The 26,896-nt window shown below is 47.2% G+C and overlaps 1 protein-coding gene across 1 annotated transcript in view; it reads right to left on the reverse strand.

Annotated features, from left to right (window-relative positions):
* Window positions 1-26,896, reverse strand: part of LOC138558200 (RNA-binding protein 25-like) — a 195,180-nt gene that overhangs the window by 20,891 nt on the left and 147,393 nt on the right. Inside the window, exons 2-3 of the mRNA XM_069642667.1 lie at window positions 6,741-6,821; window positions 5,906-6,093 (exon numbers count right to left, since the gene is read on the reverse strand). Of these exons, the coding sequence (XP_069498768.1) occupies window positions 5,906-6,093; window positions 6,741-6,821 (269 nt within the window). The remainder of the gene's footprint in view (window positions 1-5,905; window positions 6,094-6,740; window positions 6,822-26,896) is intronic.

Below are 26,896 nucleotides of genomic sequence, written 5' to 3' on the forward strand. Positions count from 1 at the left end.
TCTCTCGTGCTCGCTCTCACTCTATCATTCGCTCTTGGTCTCTCACTCACGCTCTCTCTCGTGATCGCTCTTTTGATCACTCTCTAGCGTGCTTGCTCTCTCTGGCTCTCTATCGCTCTCTCGCTTGCTCTATTGCTCTCTCTCTCGCTCTCCATCTCTCTCTCTCTCCCTCTATCCCTCTCGCTCGCTTGATCTCACTCGCGCTCTCGTGTGCTCTTCCTCTCGCTCTCTTGCTTTTGCTCTCCCGCTCGCTCTCTACTGCTCACTTGTGCTTGCTCTCTCTCTCTCTTACTGTCTCTCGCACTCACTCTTGCCCACTTTTCTTGCTCTCTCTATCTCTCTTGCTCTCTCGCTCACTCTCTCGTGCTCGCTCGTTCTCTCACTTTTTCTCGCCTGCTCTCTTGCTCATGTTCTCTCTCGCTCTCTCACCATCTCTCACTCTTGCTCTCTTGCTAATGTTCACTCTCTTGCCATCTCTCGCTCTCTCTCGCTCTCTTGTTCATGTTCACTCTCTCGCTCTTTCACATCTTTCTCATTCTCTCACTCTCTCTCGCTCTCTCGTGCTCTCTTGTGCTCTCTTGTGCTCGATCTCTCTCGGTCTCTCACTTGCACTCTCTTTCATGCTTGCTCTCTCTTGCACTCTCTCGTCCACTCTCGCTGGCTTGATCTCAGACTCCCGCACTCTCACTCTCTCATCTCTTTCTCTTGCGCTCTCTCTCCCTTTCTTGCTCTCTCAATTGCACACTCTCTCATGCTCACTCTCGGTCTTGGTTGCTCGCTCACGCTCTCTCTCGTGCTCACTCTCGCACACTCTTGCTCTCTTTCACTTGCTCTCTCGCACTCTCTTGCTCTCTCATCCTCTCTCACTGGCTCACTCTCTCGTGCTCTTGCTCTCTCTCGCTTTCTCATGCTTGCTCTCTCACTCACTGTCTCTCTTGCTCTCTCTCACTTGCTCTCTCTCGTTCTCCCTCTCTTGCTTGCTCTCTGTGGCTCACTCTCGCACTCGCTCTCACTCGCACTCTTTCTCTCTCGCACTCTCACGCTCTTGCTCACTCTCTTCGTCTCTCTTTTTCTCACTCTCTCTCTCTTGTTCTCATTCTCGCTCTCTCGCTTGCTCTCTCGCTCCCTCACTCGCTCCCTCGCTCCCTCAATCCCTCTCGCTCTTGCTGTCTCTCTTGCTCTCTCGCTCTCTCTCACTCGCTCTCTCTCACATGTGCTTGCTCTCTTCATCTCGCTCTCTCCATGTTGCTCTCTCTCTTGCTCGCTCTGCCTCATGCTCATTCACGCTCTGTTGGCTAGCTCTCATGCTCACTCTCTCTTGCTCTCTCACTCGCTCTCTCTCGCTCACTCTCGCTCACTCTCACTCACTCTCGCTCACACTCGCTCACTCTCGCTCTCACCTGCTCTCGCGCTTTGACAAAATAGCCCATTAAATAGCATGTGATTTCCTTCGGGCCTTTGACGGAGATTCAAACTGCAGCACTGAAGAGAAAAATGGTACATTCATCTGGCGCCATTTCCTCCTTTTTTTATAAATGAACAATGGAGGCAGTTTGAATAAATCAACTTGCATCTCCACCCTGTCACTTATTCACTGCAATACAAATCTAATTCTACATTCCAGTTGGCTTTGCGCAGTTCAAATATCTTTACATTTTATACAATGGGCCACTTTGCCCCCATGCACCAATGTTTTCGACTCATAGCAATGGCCTAAATTGCATTGAATATTAGTAAGGGAATATGTTATTGGGTCCTGGAATGTTAGTAGAATTAGCATGTTATTTTACTTTTATTGCATTTAGTCCATTGCTGTGGTGTGGTGCAAATGATAAAACCTGTTGTGCAGGGTAAAATTCAAATTGGTGGCTTTAACTTTTTGCGTAATAATACTGACAACTATTAGACACAGTATGAGGCTCACACATGAGTTTCACACCATTGGCCCTAGTTAAAATTCAGACCTTTGCTAAACTGTGGATGATGAAATGCAGAGCTACCTTGTTGAAATTCAGAATAGGGAAACATATTTCCCTATACTTCTCTACACCCCATTATTAATTTATGAAAAAGGAGGAAACAGCGATAGATGAATGTAACATTTTTCTCTTCAGCACTGCAGTTTGAATCTCAGTCAAAGGCACAAAGGAAATCACGTGCTATTTAATGGGCTGATTTGTCAAGGGGAGGTTCTCTTTGAATGACAGATGAGAGAGAAAAAGGCTTGAGGCAGAGAGGGCTGGATAATTCACTCACTGGTGAAGGTAGCAGAAGGACTGGCAGAGAGACTCTCTCGCGCACTCTCATACTAGCTCGCTCTCCCTTGTGCTCACTGTCATCTTGGTCTCTCTCTCTATTGCTCAATCTTGCTCTCTCATTCTCTCTCTTGCTCTTGCACTCTCTTGTGCTTGTACTCTCGCTCTTCATATCTCTCTCGCTTGCTCTCTCTTTCTCACTTGCACTCTCTCATACTCGCACTGTCTCTTGCGCTCGTTCTCTTGCTCTCAGTCTCTTGCTCTCTCTCGCTCTCTCTCACTCTGTATTCATGACCTCTCTCCCTCTTGTTCTCCTTCAGTCTTGCACTCTGTCACTTGCTCTATTGTTCTCTCTCTTGATCCCTCAATCTCTCCATCTTGCTCTCTCACTCGCACTCTCTCACATGCTTGAGCTCTCTTGCTCTTTCTTTATTCACGCTCTCTCCCTCTCTCGCTTGCTTTCTCTCACTTGCTCTCTCACTCTCTCTCAGTCTCACTCGCACACTCTCTCAGGCTTGCTAGCTTTCTCTCGCTCTCTATCTCCCCTTCCCTCTTGCTCTCTCTCTCGCTCACTCTCTCTCCCTCATTCGCTCTTGACAGCGCTCACTCTCTCTCACTCGCTCTTTCGCTTGCTCTCTCGATCTCTATTGCTCTCTCACTCACACACGTGCTTGTTCTTTCACACTCTCTTGCTCTCTATCTCTCTAGTTTTCTATCTCTCTTGCTCACTCTCCCTGATGCTCGCTCACACTCTCTCATGTTGGCTCGTTCTCTCTTGCTTGCTCTCTCTTGCTCTCTCACTCGCTCGCTCTGAATCTCGCTCACTCACTCTCTCACGCTCAATCTCTCGTGCTTGCTCACTCTCGCTCATCCTCGCTCTCTCCAGCTCTCTCTCTGACAAAATAGCCCACTAAATAGCACATGATTTCCTTTGTGCCTTTGACAGAGATTCAAACAGCGCCGGATGAATGTACCATTTTTCTATTCAGCGCTGCAGTTTCCTCCTTTTTCATAAATGAACAATGGAGGCAGTTTGAATAAATCAACTTGCATCTCAACCCTGTAACTGCAGAACAAATCTAATTCTACATTTCCAGTTGGCTTTGCGCAGTTCAAATATCTTTACATTTTTTTTAATGGGCCACTTTGCACCTATGCACAAACATTTTGCACTCATAAGCAATGGTCTAAATTGCATTGAATGTTAGCAGGGGAATATGTTACTGGCTCCTGGAATGTTAGTAGAATTAGTATGTTATTTTACTTTCATTGCATTTAGACCATTGTTGTGGTGCAAATGATAAAACCTGTTGTGCAGGGTCAAATTCAAATTGGCTGGCTTGTGCTTTTTGCGTAATACTGACATCTATTAGACACAGCTTGAAGCTCACGCATGATTCTCACACCCTTGGCCCTACTTTTCAGGCCTTTGCTAAACAGTGGATGATGAAATGCAGAGCAACCTTGTTGAAATTCAGAATAGGGAAAAGTATTTCCCTATACTTCTCTACACTCCATTGTTCATGTATGAAAAAGGAGGAAACCGTGCCGGATGAATGTACATTTTTTCTCTTTAGCGCTGAAGTTTTGAATTGCGGTCAAAGGCACAAAGGAAATCACGTGCTATTTAATGGGTTGATTTGTCAAGGGGAGGTTCTCTTTGAATGACACGAGTTTGAGAAAAATAGTGCAGGCAGAGAGGGCTGGGTCACTCACTCACTGGTGAAGGTAGCAGAAGGACTGGCAGAGAGTCTCTCGCTCTCTCTCGCTCTATTGCTCTCGTTCTCTCTCGCACTCGCTTGCTCTCTCTTGTTCTCTCTTTCTTACTTTCTCTTGCTCTCTCTGACTTGCTCTCTTTGGCTCTCTCTCTCACACTCTCTTGTGCTTGCTCTCTCAAGCTCTCTCTTGCTCTATCTTTCTCTCGAGTCACGCTCTCCCATTCTGTCACTCGCTCTCTCATGATATCTCCCTCGCTTGCTGTCACTCTCACGCTCTCACAATCTTGCTCAATCTCTCTTGCTGTCTCACTTGCTCTCTTGTTCTCACTCTCTCGTGATCGCTCTCGCTCACTCTCACCCTCACGCTCACTCATGCTCACTCTCTCTCTTGCTCAATCTCTCTCTCTTGTTCTCTTGCTTGCTCTCTTGCTATTTCTCTCAGTCTCTCTTGCGCCCTCTCTCTTGGTCTCTCTCGCTCCCCCTCCCTCTCTCTCGGTCTCTCTCGCCATCACTCCCGCTCTCTCGGTCTCTCTCCCTCTCTCTCGGTCTCTCTCGGTCTCACTCGCTCTCGGTCTCACTCGCTCCCTCTCGCTCGCTCTCCCTCACTCTCGGTCTCCCTCACTCGGTCTCCCTCGCTCTCTCTCTCTTCCTCTCTCTATCTTGCTCGTTCACGCTTTCTCTCCCTCTCTCAATCGCACTCTCTCATGCTTGGTCTTGGTCACTCTTGCTCTCACTCTCACTTACTGTCACACTCACTCACACGTGCTTACTCTCGTGCTCTCTCCATCTCGTGCTCTCTCTCTCTAGCTCTCTCCATCTCGCATCTCTCTCTCTAGCTCTCTCTCTTTCTTGCTCGCTCTCCCTCATGCTCACTCACGCTCTCTCATGTTGGCTCGCTCTCTCGTGCTCACTTTCTCTTGTTCTCTCACTCGCTCACTTTCACTCTCTCATTCTCACTTGCTCTCTTGTGGTTGCTCTCTCTTGTGCTCTCTTGCTCACTCTCTTGGCTCGCTCTTTCTCCCTCTCCCTCTCTCCCAATATCACTCTCTCTCATGCTCACTCTTGCTCACTTACTCGCTCTCTCACTTGCACTTGCTCTCTTGCTCTCGCTTGCTCTCTGTCTCTCTCTCTATCTCTCCCTCTCTCTCTCACTCGTACTGTCTCTCGCACTCCCTCTTGCTCTCGCTCACTTTTCTCGCTCTCTCTATCTCTCTTGCTCTCTCGCTCACTCTCTCTCGTGCTCGCTCGCTCTCTCTCACTTTTTCTTGCTTGCTCTCTTGCTCATGTTCTCTATCGCTCTCTGCTCATGTTCACTCTCTCGCTCTTTCACATCTTTCTCTCTCATTCTCGCACTCGCTCTCTCTCTTGCTCTCTCTCTCTCTCTCTCTGTCGTGCTCTATTGTGCTCTCTTGTGCTCTCACTTGCACTCTCCTTGCTTGCTCTCAGACTGTCACGCTCTCACTCTCTCAGCTCTCTCTTGTGCTCTCTCGCCCTTTCTTGCTCTCTCCATTGTACTCTCTCTCGTGCTCACTCTCGGTCTTGGTTGCTCGCTCACTCTCTCTCATGCTCACTCTTGCTTGCTCTCGCTCTCTTTCACTTGCTCTGTCGCACTCTCTCACTCTCTCATCCTCTCTCGCTCACTCTCTCTGGCTCTCTCATGCTCTTGCTCTCTCGCTTTCTCATGCTTGCTCTCACTCGCTGTCTCTCTCTCGCTGTCTCTCTTGCTCTCTATCATTCTCCCTCTCTCACTCTCTCTCGTGCTTGCACTCTCCCTCACTCTCTCTCTTGCTTTCTCATGCTCTCTCGTGCTCTCTCGTGCTCTCCATTCATGCTCTCCCATTCTCTGTTGCTCACTCTCTCACAATCTCTCTCGCTTGCTCTGTGACTCTTGCGCTTGCACGCTCTTGCTCACTCTCTCTCGCTCTCACTCACTCTCGTTCTCTTGTTCTCTTGCTTGCTCTCTTGCTATTTCTCTATCTTGTGGGGTCTCTCTTTCTCTTTCTCTCTCGTGTGCTCTCTCTCGCTTTCTCTCGCTTTTTCTCTCTAACTTTTGCTCTCTCTTGCTCTCCTGCTTTCTCTCCCTCTCCCCTCCCTCCCCTCTCTCCCTCTCTGCCTCTCTCCTCCCCTCTCCCTCTGTCGCTCTCGCTCTCATGCTCGCTCTCTCTCGCTATCTCTCATGTGCTCTCTTGCTCGCTCTCTTTCTCTCACATTCTCTCGCTCTCAGTCTCACTCACACTTTCTCTCATGCAAGTACTCTCTAGCTCTCTCGCACTTGCTCTCTCTTGCTCTTGGTCTCTCCCTCGCACTCTCTCTCATGCTCGCTATCTCAAGCTCTCTCACTCTTGCGTTTTCTCTCGCACTCTCATGCTCGCTCTCTCATGCGCTCCCTCTTGCTCTCTCCCTCTCACTCTTGCTCTCCTCTCATGCTCTCTCTTGCTTGCACTTGTTCTCTCTCTCTCACTCTCACTCTCTCTCACACTCTTTCACGCTCTCTCCCTCTTGCTCGCTCACGCCTGCTGTCTCGCTCTCTTGCTTGCGCTTGCTCTCTCATGCTCTCTTGCTCTCCCTCACTCACTAGTTCTCTCTCGCGCTCTTTCGTTCTCTCATGCTCTCTTGCTCTATCACGCTATCTTTCTCGCTCTCTCTCACTCTCTCTCCCACTTGCTCTTTCTCTTTCGCTCTTTCACTCTCTCTCTCGCTTGCTCTCTCTCGCTCCCTCTCTCTCGCTTGCTCTCTCCTCTCTCTCGCTTGTTCTCTTCTCACTCACTCTCGCTCTCTCTCTTGCTCTCTTTCTCTCATGTGCTCTCTCTTTCTCTCTTGTTCGCTTGCTTGCTCTCTTGCTTGCTCCCTCTCATGTGGTCTCACTCACAATTGCTCATGTTTTCTCTCTCGCTTTCTTGCCTTCTCTCTCTCTCTCACTCTCTCTCTCTCTTGCTCACGTTCACTCTCTCACCAACTCTCTCGCTCTTGCTCTCTCGCTCGCTCTCACTCTTGCTTGCGTTCACTCTTGCACACTCTCTCTCTCGTTATCTTGCACTCCCTCACTCGTGCTTGTTCTCTCTCACTCGCTCTCTTGCTCTCTTGTGCTCTCATGCTTGATCTCTCTCGCTCTCTCTTGCTTGCTCTGTCGTCCTCTCTCCCGCTCTCTTGTTTGCTCTCTCATGCTCTTGCTCACTCATTCTCTCGGCTCGTTCTCTTGCTCTCCCTCTCCCTTTCTTGCTCTCTCAATCGTACTCTCTCTCTTGCTCACTCTCACTCTATCATTCGCTCTTGGTCTCTCACTCAGACTCTCTCTCGTTATCGCTCTCTTTTGATCACTTGCACTCATTCTCACTCGCTTGCTCTCTCTGGCTCTCTATCGCTCTCTCCCTCTCTCTCACTTGCTCTCGCGCTCTCTCTCTATTGCTCACCCGTGCTCGCTCTCGCTCTCCCTCTCCCTCTCTCTCGCTCACTCTCTCTTGCTCTCTCTCTCTCTTTCTCACTTGCACTCTCCCATTCTCACTTGCTCTCTTATGGTTGCTCTCTCTTGCGCTCTCTTGCTCACTTTCTCGGCTCGCTCTCTCTCCCTCTCCCTCTCTCTCAATATCACTCTCTCTCATTCTCGCTCGCTATCTTTCTCGCTCCCGCTCACTCTCTCTCTCACTTGCTCTTTCTCTTTCGCTCTTTCACTGTCTCTCTCGCTTGCTCTCTCTCGCTCCCTCTCTCTCGCTTGCTCTCTCCTCTCTCTCGCTTGTTCTCTTTCTCACTCACTCTCGCTCTCTCTCTTGCTCTCTTTCTCTCATGTGCTCTCTCTTTCTCTCTTGTTCTCTTGCTTGCTCTCTTGCTTGCTCCCTCTCATGTGGTCTCACTCACAATTGCTCTCTTGCTATCTCAATATCTCGCTCACTCTCTCTCGCTTGCTCTCACTCATGCTTGCTCTTGCTCTCACTTGCTCTCACTCTTGCTTGCGTTTTCTCTCTCGCTGACTCTCGTGCTCGCTCGCTCTCTCGCTCACTCTTTCTCACTTGCTCATGTTTTCTCTCTCGCTTTCTTGCCTTCTCTCTCTCTCTCACTCTCTCTTTCTCTTGCTTACGTTCACTCTCTCACCAACTCTCTCGCTCTTGCTCTCTCGCTCGCTCTCACTCTTGCTTGCGTTCACTCTTGCACACTCTCTCTCTCGTTATCTTGCACTCCCTCACTCATGCTTGTTCTCTCTCACTCGCTCTCTTGCTCTCTTGTGCTCTCATGCTCGATCTCTCTCGCTCTCTCTTGCTTGCTCTGTTGTCCTCTCTCTCGCTCTCTTATTTGCTCTCTCATGCTCTTGCTCACTCATTCTCTCGGCTCGTTCTCTTGCTCTCCCTCTCCCTTTCTCGCTCTCTCAATTGTACTCTCTCTCCTGCTCACTCTTACTCTATCATTCGCTCTTGGTCTCTCACTCAGACTCTCTCTCGTTATCGCTCTCTTTTGATCACTTGCACTCATTCTCACTCGCTTGCTCTCTCTGGCTCTCTATCGCTCTCTCCCTCTCTCTCACTTGCTCTCGCGCTCTCTCTCTATTGCTCACCCGTGCTCGCTCTCGCTCTCCCTCTCCCTCTCTCTCGCTCACTCTCTCCTGCTCTCTCTCTCTCTTTCTCACTTGCACTCTCTCATTCTCACTTGCTCTCTTATGGTTGCTCTCTCTTGCGCTCTCTTGCTCACTTTCTCGGCTCGCTCTCTCTCCCTCTCTCTCAATATCACTCTCTCTCATTCTCACTCTTGCTCGCTTACTCGGTCTCTCACTTGCACTTGTTTGCTTGCTCTCTTGCTCTTGCTTGCTCTCTCACTCTCTCTCTGGCTCTCTCTCTCTCACACTCACTCTCTCGCTCACTCACTCTCTTGTGCTCGCTCGCTCTCACTTGCTCTCTCGCTTGCTCTCACTCTTGCTTGCGTTCACTCTTGCTCGATCTCTTTCTCGCTCTCTCACTCTTGCTCTCTCTCACTCTCATTCTCATTCTCTCGTTCTCTTGTGCTCGCTCCGTCTCGCTCTCTCTCTCGGTCTCTCACTCGCACTCTCTCTCTCGCATGCTCTCTTGTCCTCTCTCTCACTTGCTCTCTTACTTGCTCTCTCATGCTCTCGCTAGCTCATTCTCAGCTTGCTCTCTTGTGCTCTATCTCCCTTTCCTGCTCTCTCAATACTAGTCTCTCTCATGCTTGCTCTCTTTAGCATTTGCTCTTGGTCTCACTCACACTGTCTCTCATGAGCGCTCTCTCCAACTTTCTCTCTCTTGCTCACTTGCCCTCACTCTCTCTCACTCCCTCTCCCTCTCTCGCTTGCTTGCTCTCTCTTGCTTGCTCTCTATTGCTCTCTCACGCTTGCCCTCTCACGCTTGCTCTCTCTCTCACTTGCTCACTCTCTCTCTCACTCTGTCTCTCACTCTCTTGCTTACTCTCCTTCTCTTGTGTGCTCTCTCTTTCTATCTCTTGTTCTCTTGCTTGCTGACTCACTTGTGCTCTCTCGCTTGCTCTCACTCTCTCACTCACTCGCTTGCTCTCTCACTCATGTTCTCTGACTCTCTCTATCGTTCTTGCTTGCTCTCTCTTTCTCTTGCTCACTCTCTCGCTCACTTTCTCACTTGCTCTCTTGTTCATGTTTTCTCTTTCAATTTCTCATCATCTCTCGCTCTCTCTCGCTCTCTGGCTCATGTTCACTCTCCCACCATCTCCCTTTCTCTCTCGCTCTCGCACTTGCTCTCTTGCTCTCACCCTCACTTGCGTTCACTCTTGCTCGATCTCTATCACTCTCTCACTCTTGCTCTCTTTCGCTCTCTTGTGCTCTGTCATGCTCGCTCCCTCTCACACTCTCCTTCGGTCTCTCACTCGCCCTCTCTCTCTCGCTTGCTCTCTCGTCCTCTTTCTCGCTTGCTCTCTCGTCCTCTCTCTTGCTTGCTCTCTCTCTTACTTGCTCTCTCATGCTCTCGCTAGCTCTCACGCTCAGCTCGCTCCCTTGTGCTCTCTCTCCCTTTCCCGCTCTCTCAATAGTACTCTCTCTCATGCTCGCTCTCTCATGTTGGCTTGCTCTCTCTTACTTGCTCTCTCATGCTCTTGCTAGCTCACTCTCTCAGCTTGCTCTCTTGTGCTCTCTCTCCCTTTCCCGCTCTCTCAATAGTAGTCTCTCTCATGCTCGCTCTCGCTCTCTCTATCATTTGCTCTTGGTCTCACTCACACTCTTGTGATCGCTCTCTTTCGCTCACTTGCACTCGATCTCTTTTTCTCTCTCACTCTCTTGCTTGCTCGCTCTTGCTTGCTCTCTATCGCTCTCTCTCGCTCTCCATCTCCCTCTCTTCTCTCTCCCATGCTCTCCCTCTCTGGCTTGCTCTCGCTCTCTCTCTCGTGTGCTCTCACTCTCGCTTTCGCTCTCTCTCTCTATCGCTCACTCGTTCTCATACTCGCACTCACTCTCTCTGGCTCTCTCACTCTCTCACGCTCTCTCATTCTCGCTTGCTCTCTTGGCTTTCTCGCCCTCTCTCTCAATATCACTCTCATGCTCACTCTCGGTCACTTACTCACTCTCTCACTCGCGCTTGCTCCCGCTCTCGCTTGCTCTCTCGCTCTCTCTTTCGCTGTCTCTCACTCATACTCTCTCGTACTCTCTCTCTTGCTCTCTCTCGCTCACTCTCTCATGCTCGCTCTTTCTTGCTTGCTTTCTTGATCATGTTCTCTCACTCTCGCTCTCTTGCTAACGTTCACTCTCTTGCAATCTCTTGCTCTCTCTCGCTCTCTCTCACTCTCTCTCGCTTCTCTCGCTCTCTCATTACTCTCTCATTCGCTCTCTCATTCTCTCTCTGATACTCTTGCTCTGTTGTGCTCTTGCTCTCTCACTCACTCTCACTCTCTCATTCTCACTTGCTCTCTCTTGTGCTCTCTCCTCTCTTGCTTGCTTGCTCTCATGCTCCTGCGCTCTCACTCTCTCGGCTCACTCTCTCCCTTTCTTGCTCGTTCAATCACGCACTCTCTCATGCTCGCTCTCAGTTGCTCTCGTTCTCTTGCTCTCTCTCACTCTCTCGCCCTCTTGCTCTCTCGCTCACTCTCGCTCTATTGCTCACTCTAGCTCTCTTGGCTCACTCTCCTGCACGCTCTCTCCCTCTCTCGCTATCTCTCCCTCTCTCAATCGCACTCGCTCTTGTGCTTGATCTCAGTCGCTCACTTGCACCCTCGCTCTTGCTTGCCCTTGCTCACTCTCTCTCTCCTGCTCGCTCTCTCTCGTTTGGTCACTCTCTCTCGTTTGCTCTCTCTCCCTCTTGTAGTAGCTCTCTCTCTCTCATGCTCTCGCTCGCTCTTGCTCTCTCTCACTTGCTTTCTTGCTCTCTGTCTCTCTCTCACTCTCTCACTTGTGCTCACACTTTCTTGCTTTCTCACTCTCTTGCTCTCTAGCATTCTTGCTCACGTTATATCATGCTTGCACGCTTTCTCATGCTTGCTTTTGCTTGCTCTCACTCTAGCTCCTTAACTTTCACTCACTACTTTCACTATCGCTCTCTCTCACTCTCTCTTGATCTCACTCTCTTGTGCTTGTTCTTGCTCTCTCTCACACTCTCTCACTCTCGATTTCACTCTCACTCTCTCTCGCTTTCTCGCGCTCTTTAACAAAACAGCCCATTAAATAGCATGTGATTTGCTTCGTGCCTTTGACGGAGATTCAAACTGCAATACTGAAGAGAAAAAATGTACATTCATCCAGCGCTGTTTCCTCCTTTTTCATAAATGAACAATGGAGGCAGTTTGAATAAATAAACTTGCATCTCAATCCTGTCAAGTATTCACTGCAGAACAAATCTAAGTCTACATTTCCAGTTGGCTTTGCGCAGTTCAAATATCTTTATATTTAATTAAACGGGCCACTTTGCCCCTATGCACCAATGTGTTGCACTCATAGCAATGATCTAAATTGCATTGAATATTAGTAGGGGAATATGTTATTGGGTCCTGAAATGTTAGTAGAATTAGTATGTTATTTTACTTTCATTGCATTTAGTCCATTGTTCTGGTGTGGTGCAAATGATAAAACCTGTTGTGCAGGGTCAAATTCAAATTGGCTGGCTTGTGCTTTTTGAGTAATAATACTGACATCTATAAGACACAGCTTGAGGCTCACACACGAGTCTCATACCCTTGGCCCTAGTTAAAAGTCAGACCTTTGCTAAACTGTGGATGATGAAATGCAGAGCTACCTTGTTGAAATTTAGAATAGGGAGAAGTATTTCCCTATACTTCTCTACACTCCATTGTTCATTTATGAAAAAGGAGGAAACATCGCCGAATGAATTAAAAAATGTTCTCTTCAGCGCTGCAGTTTGAATTTTGGTCAACAGCACAAAGCAAATCATGTGCTATTTAATGGGCTGATTTGTCAAGGGGAGGATCTCTTTGAATGACATCAGTTTGAGAAAAAGGCTGAAAGCAGAAAGGGCTGGATCATTCCCCCACTCACTGGTGAAGGTAGCAGAAGGACTGGCAGAGAGTCTCTCTCTTGCTCTCTCTTACTCTCTCGATCTCATTCTCTCTTGCACTCTCTCTTGTGCTTGCTCTCGCATGCCTGCTCTCACTCTCTCAAGCTCTCTCGCTCGCACTCCTTCTTGCGCTTGCTCGCTCTCGCATGTTTTTGTCCTCTCTTGCTTGTTCTCTCTCTTGCGATTGCTCTCTCTCTCTCGTTGCTCCCTCTCTCGCTCACTCTCCTTTGCTCGCTCTCACTCTCTTTCTCCTACTTCCGCTCTCTAGCTCACTCTCACTCTTGCTTGCTCTCTTGATCTTGCTCACTCTGCCTCGCTCTCTCATTCTCTCTCACTCTCTCATTCTTAATCTCTCACTCTCTGTTGCTCTCTCTCATTCTCCCTCTCTTACTTGCTGTCTGGGGCTCTCTCATGCTTGCACTCTCTCACACTCGCTTATTCTCTCGCTCTCTCACACTCTCTCTCACTCGCTCTGTCATTCTCTCGCACTCTCACACTTGCTCACTCTCTAATGCTCTCTATCACTTACCAACAGCTTTCCGATGTGCAGTTAGTGAGGAGCTCTGCACTACCCAGCCTACCCTATACCCAACGACACGAGGACGCCTATACGGTACAGCAGACAGTCTCTAGTCCGTAGCTGACCCGCCGTACGAGGACACCTCACAAGCTAAAGCGCCAAGTGGAAGTCTCTAGTCCGGGCGCAAGTTACTGAGCAATGCAGGCTCTCTAGGTACTAGGTCAGAAAGCTTGACAAGTTGCGGGATGTTCCGGTTGCAGTGTAGAAATGAAGTTCGGATCAGTGATGTGCGGGCACAGAGTTAACCAATTCGAGAGGCGGGGCAAGTCCAGATGGCGTTCCGAGTCGGCAATGTGCGAGCAGCGAAGTACAAATTCAGCAGGCAGTTGCAGGTAAGGTGGCGTTCCGAGTCGGTACTGTGTAAGCAGCGAAGTAACCAATTCAGCAGGCAGTTGCAGGTACGGTAACGTTCCGCGTCGGCAATGTGTGACCAGCGAAGTATCAAATCAGCAGGCAGTGGCAGGTGAGGTAACATTCCGAGTCGGCAAGTTGAGAAGGGTTCAATGGAGGATCGAAGTTACAGGGCGGTTCAGGAATGGACGAGGACAAGGTAGGGCAGAACAGGGTAACGGGAGCAAAAGGGGAAACAAGAACAGGATTTGGAGCAAAACCAGCTAGCGCTAAGATTGAAACAATCAGAAGTGGCGAGTGCGGTCACCCGGCGGTGTTTTAACGGGTGGCCGTACGAGCGCGTGACTCCTCCCCCAAAAAGAGCTATAGCTTGTTTGTGGAGCGGCAGCCATAATCTCCATGATAACGTGGGCACTGAAGTTTTGAAGTGATATTGGCGTTGTGGAAGCTTTATGGCCTTACGTGTAGGATACTCGGAAGAAGGCAAAGTTTGAATGGGAGCCTTCCTCGGGGTATTCCCGACACTCACATGTGCTTGCTCTCTCGCACTCTCTCCATCTCATGCTCTCTCCATCTCGTGCTCTCTCCATCTCGCGTCTCTCTCTCTCTAGCTTTCTCTCTTGCTTGCTCTCCCTCATGCTCACTCATGCCCTCTCATGTTGGCTCACTCTCTCGTGCTCTCACACTCGCTCTCTCTCGCACTCTCCTGCTTGCTCACTCCCTCTCTCTCTCGCTTTCACTCTCGCTCGCTCTTCCCGGCTCTGTCTCTCTCTTTGACAAAATAGCCCATTAAATAGCATGTGATTTAGCACTATCTTGTACTCACACTCTCTCGTACTCTCTCTCTCTCGTACTCTTGCTCACTCTCGCTCACTCTCACTCTCGCTCTCTCTCGCTCTCTCTCATGCTCTCACTCTCGCTCTCTCGTGCTCTCGCTCTCTCTCGTGCTCTCGCTATCTCTCGTGCTCTCGCTCTCTCTCGCGCTCATGCTCTCTTCGTGCTCTCGCTCACGCTCATGCTCTCTCTCGTGCTCTCTCTCGTGCTCTTGCTCTCTCTCGTGCTCTCTCTTGTGCTCTCTCTCGTGCTCTCTCTTGTGCTCTCTCCGTCTCTCTCAATCGCTCACTCTAGGTCGCACACCCACATTCTCTCTCATGCTCACCCTCTCGCTCTCTCTCTTAATTTCTTGCTCTCTCTTGCTCCTTTGCTCTCTCTTGTGCTCTCGCTCTCGCTCTCTCCCTTTCTCGCTTCCTCTCTCACTTGCTCTCTCAAGCTCTCGCTCGCTCTCACTCGCACTCTCTTTCGCTTGCTCTCGCTCACTCTCACTCTCTCTCACTCTCACTCTCTCTCGCTCTATCTCATGCTCTCACTCTCGCTCTCTCTTGTGCTCTCGCTCTTGCTCTCTCTCGTGCTCTCACTCTCTCTCACGCTCGTGCTCTCTCTCGTGCTCTCGCTCACTCTCGTGCTCTCTCTCGTGCTTTTGCTCTCTCTCGAGCTCTCTCTCATGCTCTCTCTTGTGCTCTCTCCATCTCTCTCAATCTCTCACTCTAGGTCGCACACCCACATTCTCTCTCATGCTTACTCTCTCGCTCCCTCTCTTAATTTCTTGCTCTCTCTTGCTCCTTTGCTCTCTCTTGTGCTCTCGCTCTCCCTCTCTCCCTTTCTTGCTTGCTCTCTCGCTTGCTCTCTCAAGCTCTCGCTCTCTCTCGCTCTCACTTGCACTCTTTTTCGCTTGCTCTCGCTCACTCTCGCTCACTCTCACTCTCGCTCTCTCTCGCTCTCTCTCATGCTCTCACTCTCGCTCTCTCTCGTGCTCTCACTCTCGCTCTCTCTCGTGCTCTCGCTCTCTCTTGCGCTCGTGCTCTCTCTCGTGCTCTCGCTCACTCTCGTGCTCTCTCTCATGCTCTCTCTCGTGATCTTGCTCTCTCTCGTGTTCTCTCTCGTGCTCTCTCTCGTGCTCTCTCCGTCTCTCTCAATCGCTCACTCTAGGTCGCACACCCACATTCTCTCTCATGCTCACTCTCTCGCTCCCTCTCTTAATTTCTTGCTCTCTCTTGCTCCTTTGCTCTCTCTTGTGCTCTCGCTCTCCCTCTCTCCCTTTCTCGCTTGCTCTCTCGCTTGCTCTCTCAAGCTCTCGCTCTCTCTCGCTCTCACTCGCACTCTCTTTCGCTTGCTCTCTCAATCTCTCTTGCTCACAAACGTGCTTGCTCTCTCTCTCTCTCTTGCTCACTCTCCCTGATCCTCGCTCACGCTCTATCATGTTGGCGCGCTCTCTCGTGCTCTGGCTCTCTGGCTCGCTCTCTCTCTCTCACACACGTGCTTGCTCTCTCGCACTCTCTCCATCTCGCTCCCTCTCTCTAGCTCTCTTGCTTGCTCTCCCTCAAGCTTGCTCACGCTTTCTCATGTTGGTCCGCTCTCTCATGCTTGCTCTCTTGCTCTCACTCGCTATCGCTCACTCTCTCGCTCACTCACTCTCTCAACCTCGCTCCCTCCTGCTATCCAGCAAAACAGCCCATTAAATAGCACATGATTTCCTTTGTGCCTTTGACAGAGATTCAAACAGTGCCGGATGAATGTACCATTTTTCTATTCAGCGTTGCAGTTTCCTCCTTTTTCATAAATGAACAATGGAGGCAGTTTGAATAAATCCACTTGCATCTCAACCTTGTCACTGCAGAACAAATCTAATTCTCCATTTCCATTTGGCTTTGTGCAGTTCAAATCTCTTTACATTTTTTTAAATGGGCCACTTTGCACCTTTGCACAAACATTTTTCACTCATAAGTAATGGTCTAAATTGCATTGAATGTTAGTAGGGAATATGTTATTGGGTCCTGGAATGTTAGTAGAATTAGTATGTTATTTTACTTTCATTACATTTAGACCATTGGTGTGGTGCAAATGATAAAACCTGTTGTGCAGGGTCAAATTCAAATTGGCTGGCTTGTGCTTTTTGCGTAATAATACTGACATCTGTTAGACACAGCTTGAGGCTCACGCATGAGTCTCACACCCTTGGTCCTAGTTAAAATTCAGACCTTTGCTAAACTGTGTATGATGAAATGCAGAGCTACCTTGTTGCCATTCAGAATAGGGAAAAGTATTTCCCTATACTTCTCTACACTCCATTGTTCATTTATGAAAATGGAGGAGACCGCGCCGATGAATGTACATTTTTTCTCTTCAGCGCTGCAGTTTGAATCTCGGTCGAAGGCACAAAGGAAATCACACGCTATTTAATGGGCTCATTTGTCAAGGGGCGGTTCTCTTTGAATGATAAAAGTTAGAGAAAAAGGCTGGAGGCAGAGAGGGCTGGGTCACTCACTCACTCACTGGTGAAGGTAGCAGAAGGACTGGCAGAGAGTCTCTCTCGCTCTCTCTCACTCTTTTGTTCTTGCTCTTGCATGCTTGCTCTCACTCGCTTGCCCTCTCTCACTCTCACTCTTGCTCCCTCTCTTGCTCTCACGCTATCTCTCTCGCTTACTCCGTCACTCTTGCACTCTCACGCTCTTGCTCAATCTCTCTTGCTCTCTCTCACTAACTCTCTTGTTCTTGCACTCTCGTGCTGCCTCACTCTCGTGCTGCCTCACTCTCCTGCTGCCTCACTGTCTCTTGCTCACTCTCGTTCTCTTGCTATTTCTCTCTCTTGTGTGCTCTCTCTCGCTTTCGCTCTCTAACTCATTCCTGTTCTCTCACTCTCTTGTTCTCTTGCTTGCTCTCTCGCTATTTCTCTCTTGCTCTCTTGCTTTTGCTCTCTCTCACTCATTCCTGTTCTCTTGCTTGGTCTCTCGCTATTTCTCTCTCATGTGCTCTCTCTCGCTCTCTAAATTTAGCTCTCTTGCTCACTTGTTCTCATTATCTTGCTCACTCCTGTTTTCTCTCGCTCGCTCTCTCTCGCTCCCTCTCCCTCACATGCTCTCTCTCGCTCTTGCTCTCTTGCTCCTGATCTCTCTCTCTCTCCCTCTCTCTCTCTCTCTCTCGCTCCCTCCCTCTCTCCCTCTCTCTCAGTCTCTCTCTCTCTTGCTCTCTCTATCTTGCTCGTTTACGCTTTCTCTCCCTCTCTCAATTGCACTCTCTCATGCTTGGTTTCTCTTGCTCTCACACTCACTCACACTCACACTCACTTACTCATGCACACTCACACACTCACTCACACACACGCTCACTCGCTCTCTCAATCTCACACTGTATCTCTCATGTGCTCTCACTCTCTCTTGCTATCGAGCTCTTGCTCTCTCTATCTTGCACGCTCACGCTCTCTCTCCCACTCTCAATCACACTTTCTTTCTAGGTCGTTCTCGGTAGCTCATGCTCACTCTCTCATGCTCACTCTCTCATGCTTGCTCCTGCTCGCTTTTTCTCACTTACAATCTCGCCATCTCTCTTGCTTTCTCACAAGGCTCTCATTCGTTCTCACTCTCGCTTGCTTTTACTCTTGCTCTCTTGTTCTCTCACTCATTCTCTCTTGCTCCTTTACTCTCTCTTGTGCTCTCGCTCTCCCTTTCCTCTCCCGTTCTGTCTCAATTGCTCTCTCTCTCTCACTCACTCTCGTTTGCACTCTCCTACTCGCTCTCTCGCTCACTCTCTCTCGGTCTCTCTCAATCACTCACTCTTGGTCGGACACCCGCATTCTCTCTCGTGCTCACTATCTCGCTCCCTCTTTATTTCTTGCTCTCTCTTGCTCCTTTGCTCTCTCGTGCTCTCGCTCTTTCCTTTCCCGCTCTGTCTAGCTTCTCGTATTTGCACTCTCGCTTGCTCATACTCGCGCTCTCGCTCGCTCTCTCACTTGCTCTCTCGCTCACTCTCTCACTTGCTCTCTCGCTCTCTCTCTCACTTGCTCTCTCGCTCTCTCGCTCTCTCTCACTTGCTCTCTCGCTCTCTCTCTCACTTGCTCTCTCGCTGTCTCTCACTTGCTCTCTCTCTCACTTGCTCTCGCTCACTTTCTCTCTCGAGCTGTTTGGCCATATTCTGAATTTTAACATTTTATAAAGCCACACAAGAGAAAAACTAAATGGATCAGCATTCGGATTATGTGTCTAAGTTATTATTGGACCTCAGTCTATGAGCCAACAGGTGGTAAGCTTATTTTACTGCAGGTGGTAATTCATACTACCACATGTGTTATAATGTAAGATAGATCTTTTTTTATGAGTTGAGTTTTCAGAAGAGCTAGGCGTGCATGTCAGTACAGCTATTTGGTTGTGAAATGATCAATGTATTTTGAAACAGCCAAAAAGGCATAATGTGGTATTGTACGTAAAATACCAAAGCAGGGCATGAGCTGATTATTAAGTACTTGTTTACCATTAGTGACCATTCGGCAGCGATTTGAAGTTAGTCTCACCACTCAAAAGATATTCCAATAAATTTACCAGAATATATTTCCAGGAGCTGACAAAAATACAACTATACCAAGATACCAGGAGATACTAAAAAATATAGGCCAAAACTATCTTTATCAAACGCTCACAGAGTGCACAACGAGTGATGTTTGCACTGCTTAGAATTTTGCCACTTTGTTTCTGTGTATTTTTGTGCGGGCTGCTTCTAGTGTGACACCAATTATCTACAAAACACCCTGGTTACTGTAAAGTGCATGCGGAGTGCATGATGAGTGTTGTTTGCAGTGCGGGAGATAGGCACAGACTGAAGGTAACTCATACTGTATAAGGACAGCAGAGCTTCGCCACCAGGTGTATTGTATCATGTATGCATTTAGAAGCCTCTCACGCTTGAGTAATATACCGCTAAATTAACAGATGTTTGAGATGGCTTGTGCCCTTCATGTCCAGGTGTTTCTGAGGGAGATCAAAAGTGACCTAGCTATCAACATCCTACCAGTGGGGATTTCAAAGCTGGGCAGGTGTCTAAAAATGAAAAGATGGAAAAAGAAATCCTGTATTTTTTTAATACTGTTGGGATGTTAGGTCCATCGATTCCAACCCATGTGCTGAAGTACAGGTTGTGGAGGACTTGAATGGCAAGGCGGTGTTTCAAATGATACTTGTGACAACACTCCTCCAATTCCTTCAGAAGATAACAGTGACAACGATGATACCTCTCCATCCTCTTATGTATCTGCTCCTCATCCTGGTCAGTTTAGGAGGCACACTACCCCACTTAAGCAAACAGATATGGAAATGGATGGCAGTGCTCAAGAAGCTCTGGTGGTGCTGAATTTTGTGCTTTAGTTGTATATTATTTTTTTTTATATTATACTGCTCAATTCGATCACAAAATAATTGGTTAATGCAGCAAATGAGTTGGATTTGAAAACTCTAATACACCTGGACCCCACCTCCGCAACTTGCTTCAAGCCTTTTCTTTACTGTTGAATTCATCATGTTTGTCTGAACCCATACAATATGAGAAACCGGGTTGTCTAAGTAATTCCTGTGATTCACTACACATAATAAATGTGCCGGAATCGCTGCAGGTTTTGGCTCCGGTGCAGGATGATGGCATCTCCCTACAGCCTCGAAAGCAGTTAAAATTGTTGAAGCTCTGATAAAGAAGTTGGTCCAGAAGAGTAAGAATGGAAGATTTTCCCTTGACACAAAGTCTAAAAACGTTCAAACGCAAAATACAACTAGGAAATCCTTCAGGAAATATTTGAGATATTTTTTACAATATTTTAACTTTTATGGTTTGGCTCAAAGTGTTCAACCTTTCAATATTCTATTGTACATAAAATGACACAAATGTATGAACAATTAGATCGAATACATAAAGTTTTCCATAAATCTTTCTCCTATTTCTAAAAACAAAGTCATTGATTTTCACAATTTCTACATGTGCATGTGAAACTCTGCCCTAAATACCTTAAAATGATATCACCATTTTGATATATTCTGTGGTTCCCCCCTGCCTTCACACGGTTTGGAGGAGTTGGCCATGGTATCCTCACCGTTCCACGACTTGGTGTTTAGCATCATGGTTTCAGTGGTGTCACCAGGAACCCAGTGGCACGCATATCATCAGACCAATGGGCAGGCAGGGGACTTTGTCACACCTCATCCTTTGACTTCGTCCCCCCAGCTCTACCTCCACCGGCTGCTTTAAGCAGAGGGTGGCTGCATTTTGGACAGGAGAGGAGGGCAGGATATCGAGATGCAGCTGATAAACAGTTAAAATATGTATAATGGCACAAGATATCTTTGAAAGAATAATTGTTTACAGAGTAGGGAGTGAATAGCAGACAGCCGAGAAACCCCACCAGCCAGTGGAAATCAGTCATGTCAGTCCCCTCTTAAAAACTGCATCTGTGTCAGGCACAGGTGAACTTCATGTGGCACATGCAATTCTCCCACACACTCATGTGCTTCTTGATCCTGACTCTTCAATGTCCCTGTTCCAGAGTGTACAATAGCTAGTGGAAGCAAGCCCAATGCTACACACATGATGAATGTGCATTTGAGTGACATGTTAGCACTGACAAGAAGATAGACAGCTTGGATAATCAATATTGGCTGGATTGTATGTCCAGCCGTGCTTGTCTGTGAAGCCATCAACATCCTAAACTGCCCCATGTTCAATGAAATGAGAACATATTTTCAGTGCTGCTGGTGCAATTTTCCATGACAACAGAAGAAGCCTCCCTGTACCTTTAGACAGTTAACTGCTATTCATCGAAACCAATCAACACCAACAGACTATGGCAAGACATTGCTTCTCCTAAAAGAACTGCAAAAAATATGCTGAGAGCAAGCAACCGATCATAGTGGAGTCAGAGAATGACTTTTGTCCCGGTGAAAAACAGGTCAGCAGAGCAGTGGACTGTAGGGGTTGGTCATTCTTGTTTTCATGGTAAACGTGTGCCCAAATTCTGAAGACAAAATTATACTGTGAAGATTTTGAAGGTGGTGATTGACATTTTAGGGCATCATCATCAATGTAAGCAAATAGCAAGCCTGCTAGGTTTTGTTTGTCTAGGATCAAAATGTAGCAGGGAGGAACATTAGACATTGTATGCTTGCTTCCCTTACTGGATAGACTATTGCAATAATTGTGGGAAGAAGACTCAGTTAACCTGGTGGTGTTTCCAAGCAACACAGATTTTTTTCTCCAGCGTAGGTAGCGCACACACACTTTGCATGTCTCTCTCAGGAGACATAGGGCTGAATGGAGACACTTGGGTGAATTCATCCCACACTTGAGAGTATGCGCATCAAGCACATCACATGATCCTAGGTAATGAAGTTGGAGGTACACCAGGGCCAAGAGTGTACGCACCACTTCTGTGAAGTGTACCCTGGAGGCGATACAAAAAGGATTTCCTAGAATTCTTTTCAATTCCCTGCAGGTCCTGAGTAATTGGCCTACATTTTCCCCAGATTAAAACATCATCAACACAGGGAAGGGAATTTGCAAACCACATATTAGATAATGCAATACAATATCAGCAATAAAGCCTGTAGAGAATCTTAAAACTTATAGACAAGATTCACATGAGGAAACCTTCCCAAGTCTGATCTTGGGAAGTTCCCTCTGATCTTCGGGCCCAGGTCCCTGCCCACCCAGCCACACTGCCTCTTAGCAACCCTTGCACTTGGATCTGTATCTGTAACCCTGCAGTCCCTTTACTTGCACTTATCAGACACCCCTTGTCTGGGCCTTAATATTCTACTTGTCACCTCGCTGGCTGCACTACCAGTTGTTACTTTATCCCTTGCTCAGCACTTTCCACTCCTCGTCTCACCGTTGCACTTTTCCCTTTCCCTCCCCCCTACACTTGCGCATTCTCAATGTTATGGGGCCTAGTAAGATCGTTCTTTTGTCCTCCCTTGTACCCCTCCCTTGCCTCGTCGTGCTCTGGAACACTTGTGTATGAGCACAATACAAATAAAATATCATATCAAGAATCTCCTGGGGCCAAAGGCGTACCCTCTTGCCACTTCAAACCAGTGCAGTCTAAAACACTTGTCCTCATTTCACCAAAAAACATATCAGATCACAAAACATTGGCACAGGTTTTAGGGTTGAGAATGCAGCATGCTGGGACGAGTTCATAAAAACTGATATGCGTGCCCTAGCCCACACTCATTTTGAAAAGCAAGTCAGGGTTTGGTTTATCAAAAAATGATTTATTGGAAGTAATAAGCAGGTGGGGAAAACTGACAGGGCCACGCAGAGCAGATAAGAACCTTAATAAACACATTCAAAGTGTTCTATTACAGACTTTGCAAAACCCCAATTATAGGAGAGGGCAGTCTGCTGATATCAGGCATATTCACACTGCATGAGCAGCTTACCAAAATAATAACGGACAACACCACAGAAAGGAACTCTTACCAATTTCTTTACTCACCCACTGTAAAAACAGAGTTTTCAAGAGACTAATATTTTCAGTCAATAATTAAAACCTCCCATAAAGCTGGCCAGGAACACCAGCAAACCTGGTCAGGTGATGGGCCAGGAACAACAGGAACAACAGGAAGTACAAGGGACAGCACCATGACACAGCCACTCAGCCCGCAGGTTGTCGGCTTGGAGGGAGTCAAAGCAGAAGGAGAGGAGAATGCAAAAGACCAGCAGTTTTCAGGTGGGTGTGGGGAGGAAGTGAGACTTAGCTACACCTCAAAATGGCATACAGATGTAAGATATTGAGCTGGTGTGTGTGTGGTTTGCTTTTATCGTAGCTACACAAGGAGAACCAATGCTTACACCTCCCGGCCCCTAGCAAAATCAGTTATTGGATTCGGATAGACACATGACTTCACATCACACCTCAGCTATATCAGGTATATCAGGTCTATAAATGGCTCGTTATAGGCCATTTATTAGACAACAACATATATAGCAAGAATAAGCACACAATTATTTATACAAAACATAGAAAAGTAACTTCACTGTTAAGAAAGATTGTTGCAGAAGACACCTTCATCTCGGCCACAACAACACTGCTTAGTCCCAGAGCAGGTAGGAAAAGAGAACACTCATCCTAACAGGAATCCAAGGTGGAGCGACCTCCCTCTCAATGAGACTGCATCACCCGGGGTGCAAATTGTAACTGATTTGTTCCAATAATTTCTCTCTTAATGGGGCTACTGTCGATTCCCGCCCATCATGAATTACCATACTGCTCCCGGCCGAAGAGCAGACGATAAGCATGAGGGGCCCAGAGGGGAATATTCTAGTTAGAACCGGAAGAAACCCAGCTTCTCTCCTTGCTTTCATTCCCGTTGTCCCTTATCACTGCACCTGCAGAGCGCTCTGACTCCCTTTCTGGCTTGTCCTTCGGCGGAAAATACCATAACTACTCATCCCAATTAGTTAGACTAAAATCAATATATGACCTTCGCTAGACTGCAGAAATACATCTTTACTTGCTGAACCCATGAAAACATAGCTTTCATGGCTTTTCATTGCATAATGGAAGTGAGTGTCTAAAATGACCGTGCATTGGCAGCATGTTTCTGAGCTAATTTTTCATGCAGGCACTACAGGATGGTGTGGAGGCTGTGAAGACAGTTTGGGATTTTCCCACCAAGGAGCGGAGAGGAAACTCTGGTGGTCCATTCGGCCCATGCACCAGGCCCTGTATCTTCAGCCAATGCATCACTGAACATCACAGAGCAGCAAACAGCACCACCCTACAGTAAATTGACCAGATCTCCCATAAAAAATGTTTATCACAGTGGGAAGCACCACATCACCAGAAAGGAGGAACCTCTAGAAATGTTCCAACATGAAGCAGGGGTATGCTGATTAGAACACACACACACACACACACACACACACACACACACACACAAACCAATCCCATGAGGCAGAGCAGCCTTAGATCTCCAGGGGTAAGTAGGAGGGGCATCCAATCAAAAGACAAGGAAAGGAAAAAAACGGAATCCTGTGGTCTGTTCTATCATATCCAGATTGTCTTTCACGCCTTGCACTTGCAGGAGGACCTAGAGGAGGATGAAGACTACACCTCGGCTTACCAAGCCCAATTCTGCTGTAACACCACCACACCAAGTCCCTCAGCAGCATTACTATTCTTACCAGAGGACCAAGGTACCAACTATAGACTTGGCAGAATGATTAATACAAAAATTTATGAAAAAAGCAAAAGGCATTTATCTTTCCCATTTTCATATAAAAACCTGTGCATTAAAACTGCAGGAATTTCCAAACAAAGTGATAATCTTTAAGAGGGCAATGAGTTAGGGGAGAAAGCATCTATCCAAAGCACTAATTCAGAATCCAAGATGGCTATCCCATGTCTTCAGACCTTTACTTCTCCTATGCATGTACAACTAACCAATCAGGATACAGACATGTCTCCTCTCATTGATTGATGGATAGCCTCAACTCGACCATAAAAGGAGGAGAGGCTTCCATTGTTTGTCACAGATACGGTGAGCGCAGCCATGCTTTTCACCACTCTTAACATAAGGGGAAGATACTAACTAGTGCAAGTTAGTGTTGTTGCTGTCAATTATATAGCAGACTCTATGGTTGATACAGGCTTGAGAAGATGCCACCAAGAAGAAACCTGTGAGAATCTTAAGCAGGACCATGGGCTGAGGAACATGCCTCAATATTGTGGGAACAGCGGCTACATCTCTGGCTGCAGCTACGTCTCTGGCTTGTTTTGAAATAAACTGATGTATTTAAATTGTCAGTGTTAAGGAAAATGTGTGGTATGAAGCTTTCTGCTAAGAAAACTTTATTCCAAGTACAATTTGAAAAATATAAACAGTGAGGGTCAAGCTTGTGGAACCTTCCAAACTCACTATTTTCAGATCTGGACATTTAAATACTCCTTTCAAAGCTAGTGCAAAAGCAGTAATCCTAGCTGCAGCCACAAGACTGAATTCCCACTACCAAACAAACATTAAAATGGCATGTCATTTAGAAATTGTTTGACAGCATAAACACCAAATAGGTCAAATGCATATTATGGGTGGAGGCTTTAAGGTGTGGGTATTTTGTGAAGTAAGATTGTCCATCATCAGGTATGAAACACTCAGATGGTTCTAAAGTTAAAACAAACACCCTACAAACACATTTTAAATCTGCATTAAATGTGAAGACACAATTCAAATAGCACTACCACAACCATCACATTCCCATCAAAGTATATGCTAATTGAGGCTCACAAGTCTTTCCCACTTCCCTAAATTCCGATTTTGTTTCCCAACTCAAGTCAAGAGGCATAGTATACAATTTGCACTTGGAACCAAGAGAGGGCTGGCTGTTGATGCTTGGGAGTCTCTTGGGTGTACATTTTGAAAGGATGTATGGGGAGGCCTTGACTTCAGCTGGGAAAACTCATCTAAAGCAGCATAGGTAATGCAGAAGTTTCCTAATGCAAAATCCAATGAACAATTTGTCAGTTTTTATCATGGAGGGTGAATTACAGGAAGCCAACCTTTAACTTCATCCCCAATCCTATCCACTCCCCATCCCTCAAAACAGAAAGCAGGGAACCACGAGCCTGCAATAAGTAAACAGCTTCGAAAGAGGTCTGGCTGGCAAGTAAACATTTAAAGTCACACATCCTTTCGCTTGCGAGACTGATGCTTCTTTGGAGAAAGTGTGCATACCAACAGCCACAAATTGTGGCTTCTCTGGCAAAATCCTCGAAAAAGCAATAGAGGGAAAGAGTAGATCAAGATGATCACGGGGCATGTTTACTGACCTCTGCACATGAGTGCAAAACAAAAAGCAGCAAATGAAGGAGCTGAAACCCTAAATGAAAACTTAAAGGCCCGACACTGGGCCTGGTGGGGAAGTGGCAGTGAGATGCAAGGAATGCACCTTCAGCCACAACAACTCATTCAGAAGAGTCTATTCAGCTGGATTACAAACATTTTGGACTTGTATAACCATCTGTAATGGTAGTGACTTGTGCAATAGAGCTAGGTTTTAACTACACTTATTTTATCAAAGCTACATTTTGGATATCTTTCTTTCCTGAGTATACTAGCAAATCGAATGTAATGTTTTCTATTGAATTGTGTATAAGCGCTATATAAATATTCAATGTGTTTCAAAGCACTTCAAGGCAGAGAGAGAACATGGAAGAATGCAGTGACATTCTTACAAGTCCTTGAAACTGTCAGAATGTGCAAATTAACTATCATAATCAGCCTGGTGACATTTCAGATAGTGCAAGTGCTATAGACAATGATGAGGAGGGAGAGGGAGAATGAGACAGACAAGAGGCTACATTACTATGCCTGATGACAATTGAGGTAGTGCCAGAATTAAACAAGAGGAGGGGAGGGGTAAGAGAAAACAAATGAAGTGGGGGGGACAAACAAGCAGCTATCAAAGAGGTCAGGTGACATTTCTGAATAGCACAGGTGCTAAGGATATAGTGAAGGGGGAGGGGAGAGGGGGACAGAAGAAGAGGGCTTCAAATGGGCAGACATCCCAAGACTGCAGGGCACCAGAGGAGTTGGTAGGTGGCACACCGACTTCACGGGGGACCAGAGTGGAAAGTAATATACAATTGCAAGAGTCAGAAATAACACATAATGATGCAAGAGAACAAAGTAATGCAAACCAGGATTCAAGGTAAGGAAG

The sequence above is a fragment of the Ambystoma mexicanum genome, chromosome 1p (genome assembly GCF_040938575.1).
Source record: "Ambystoma mexicanum isolate Mex_15411 chromosome 1p, UKY_AmexF1_1, whole genome shotgun sequence".
Classification (NCBI taxonomy): Eukaryota; Metazoa; Chordata; class Amphibia; order Caudata; family Ambystomatidae; genus Ambystoma; species Ambystoma mexicanum.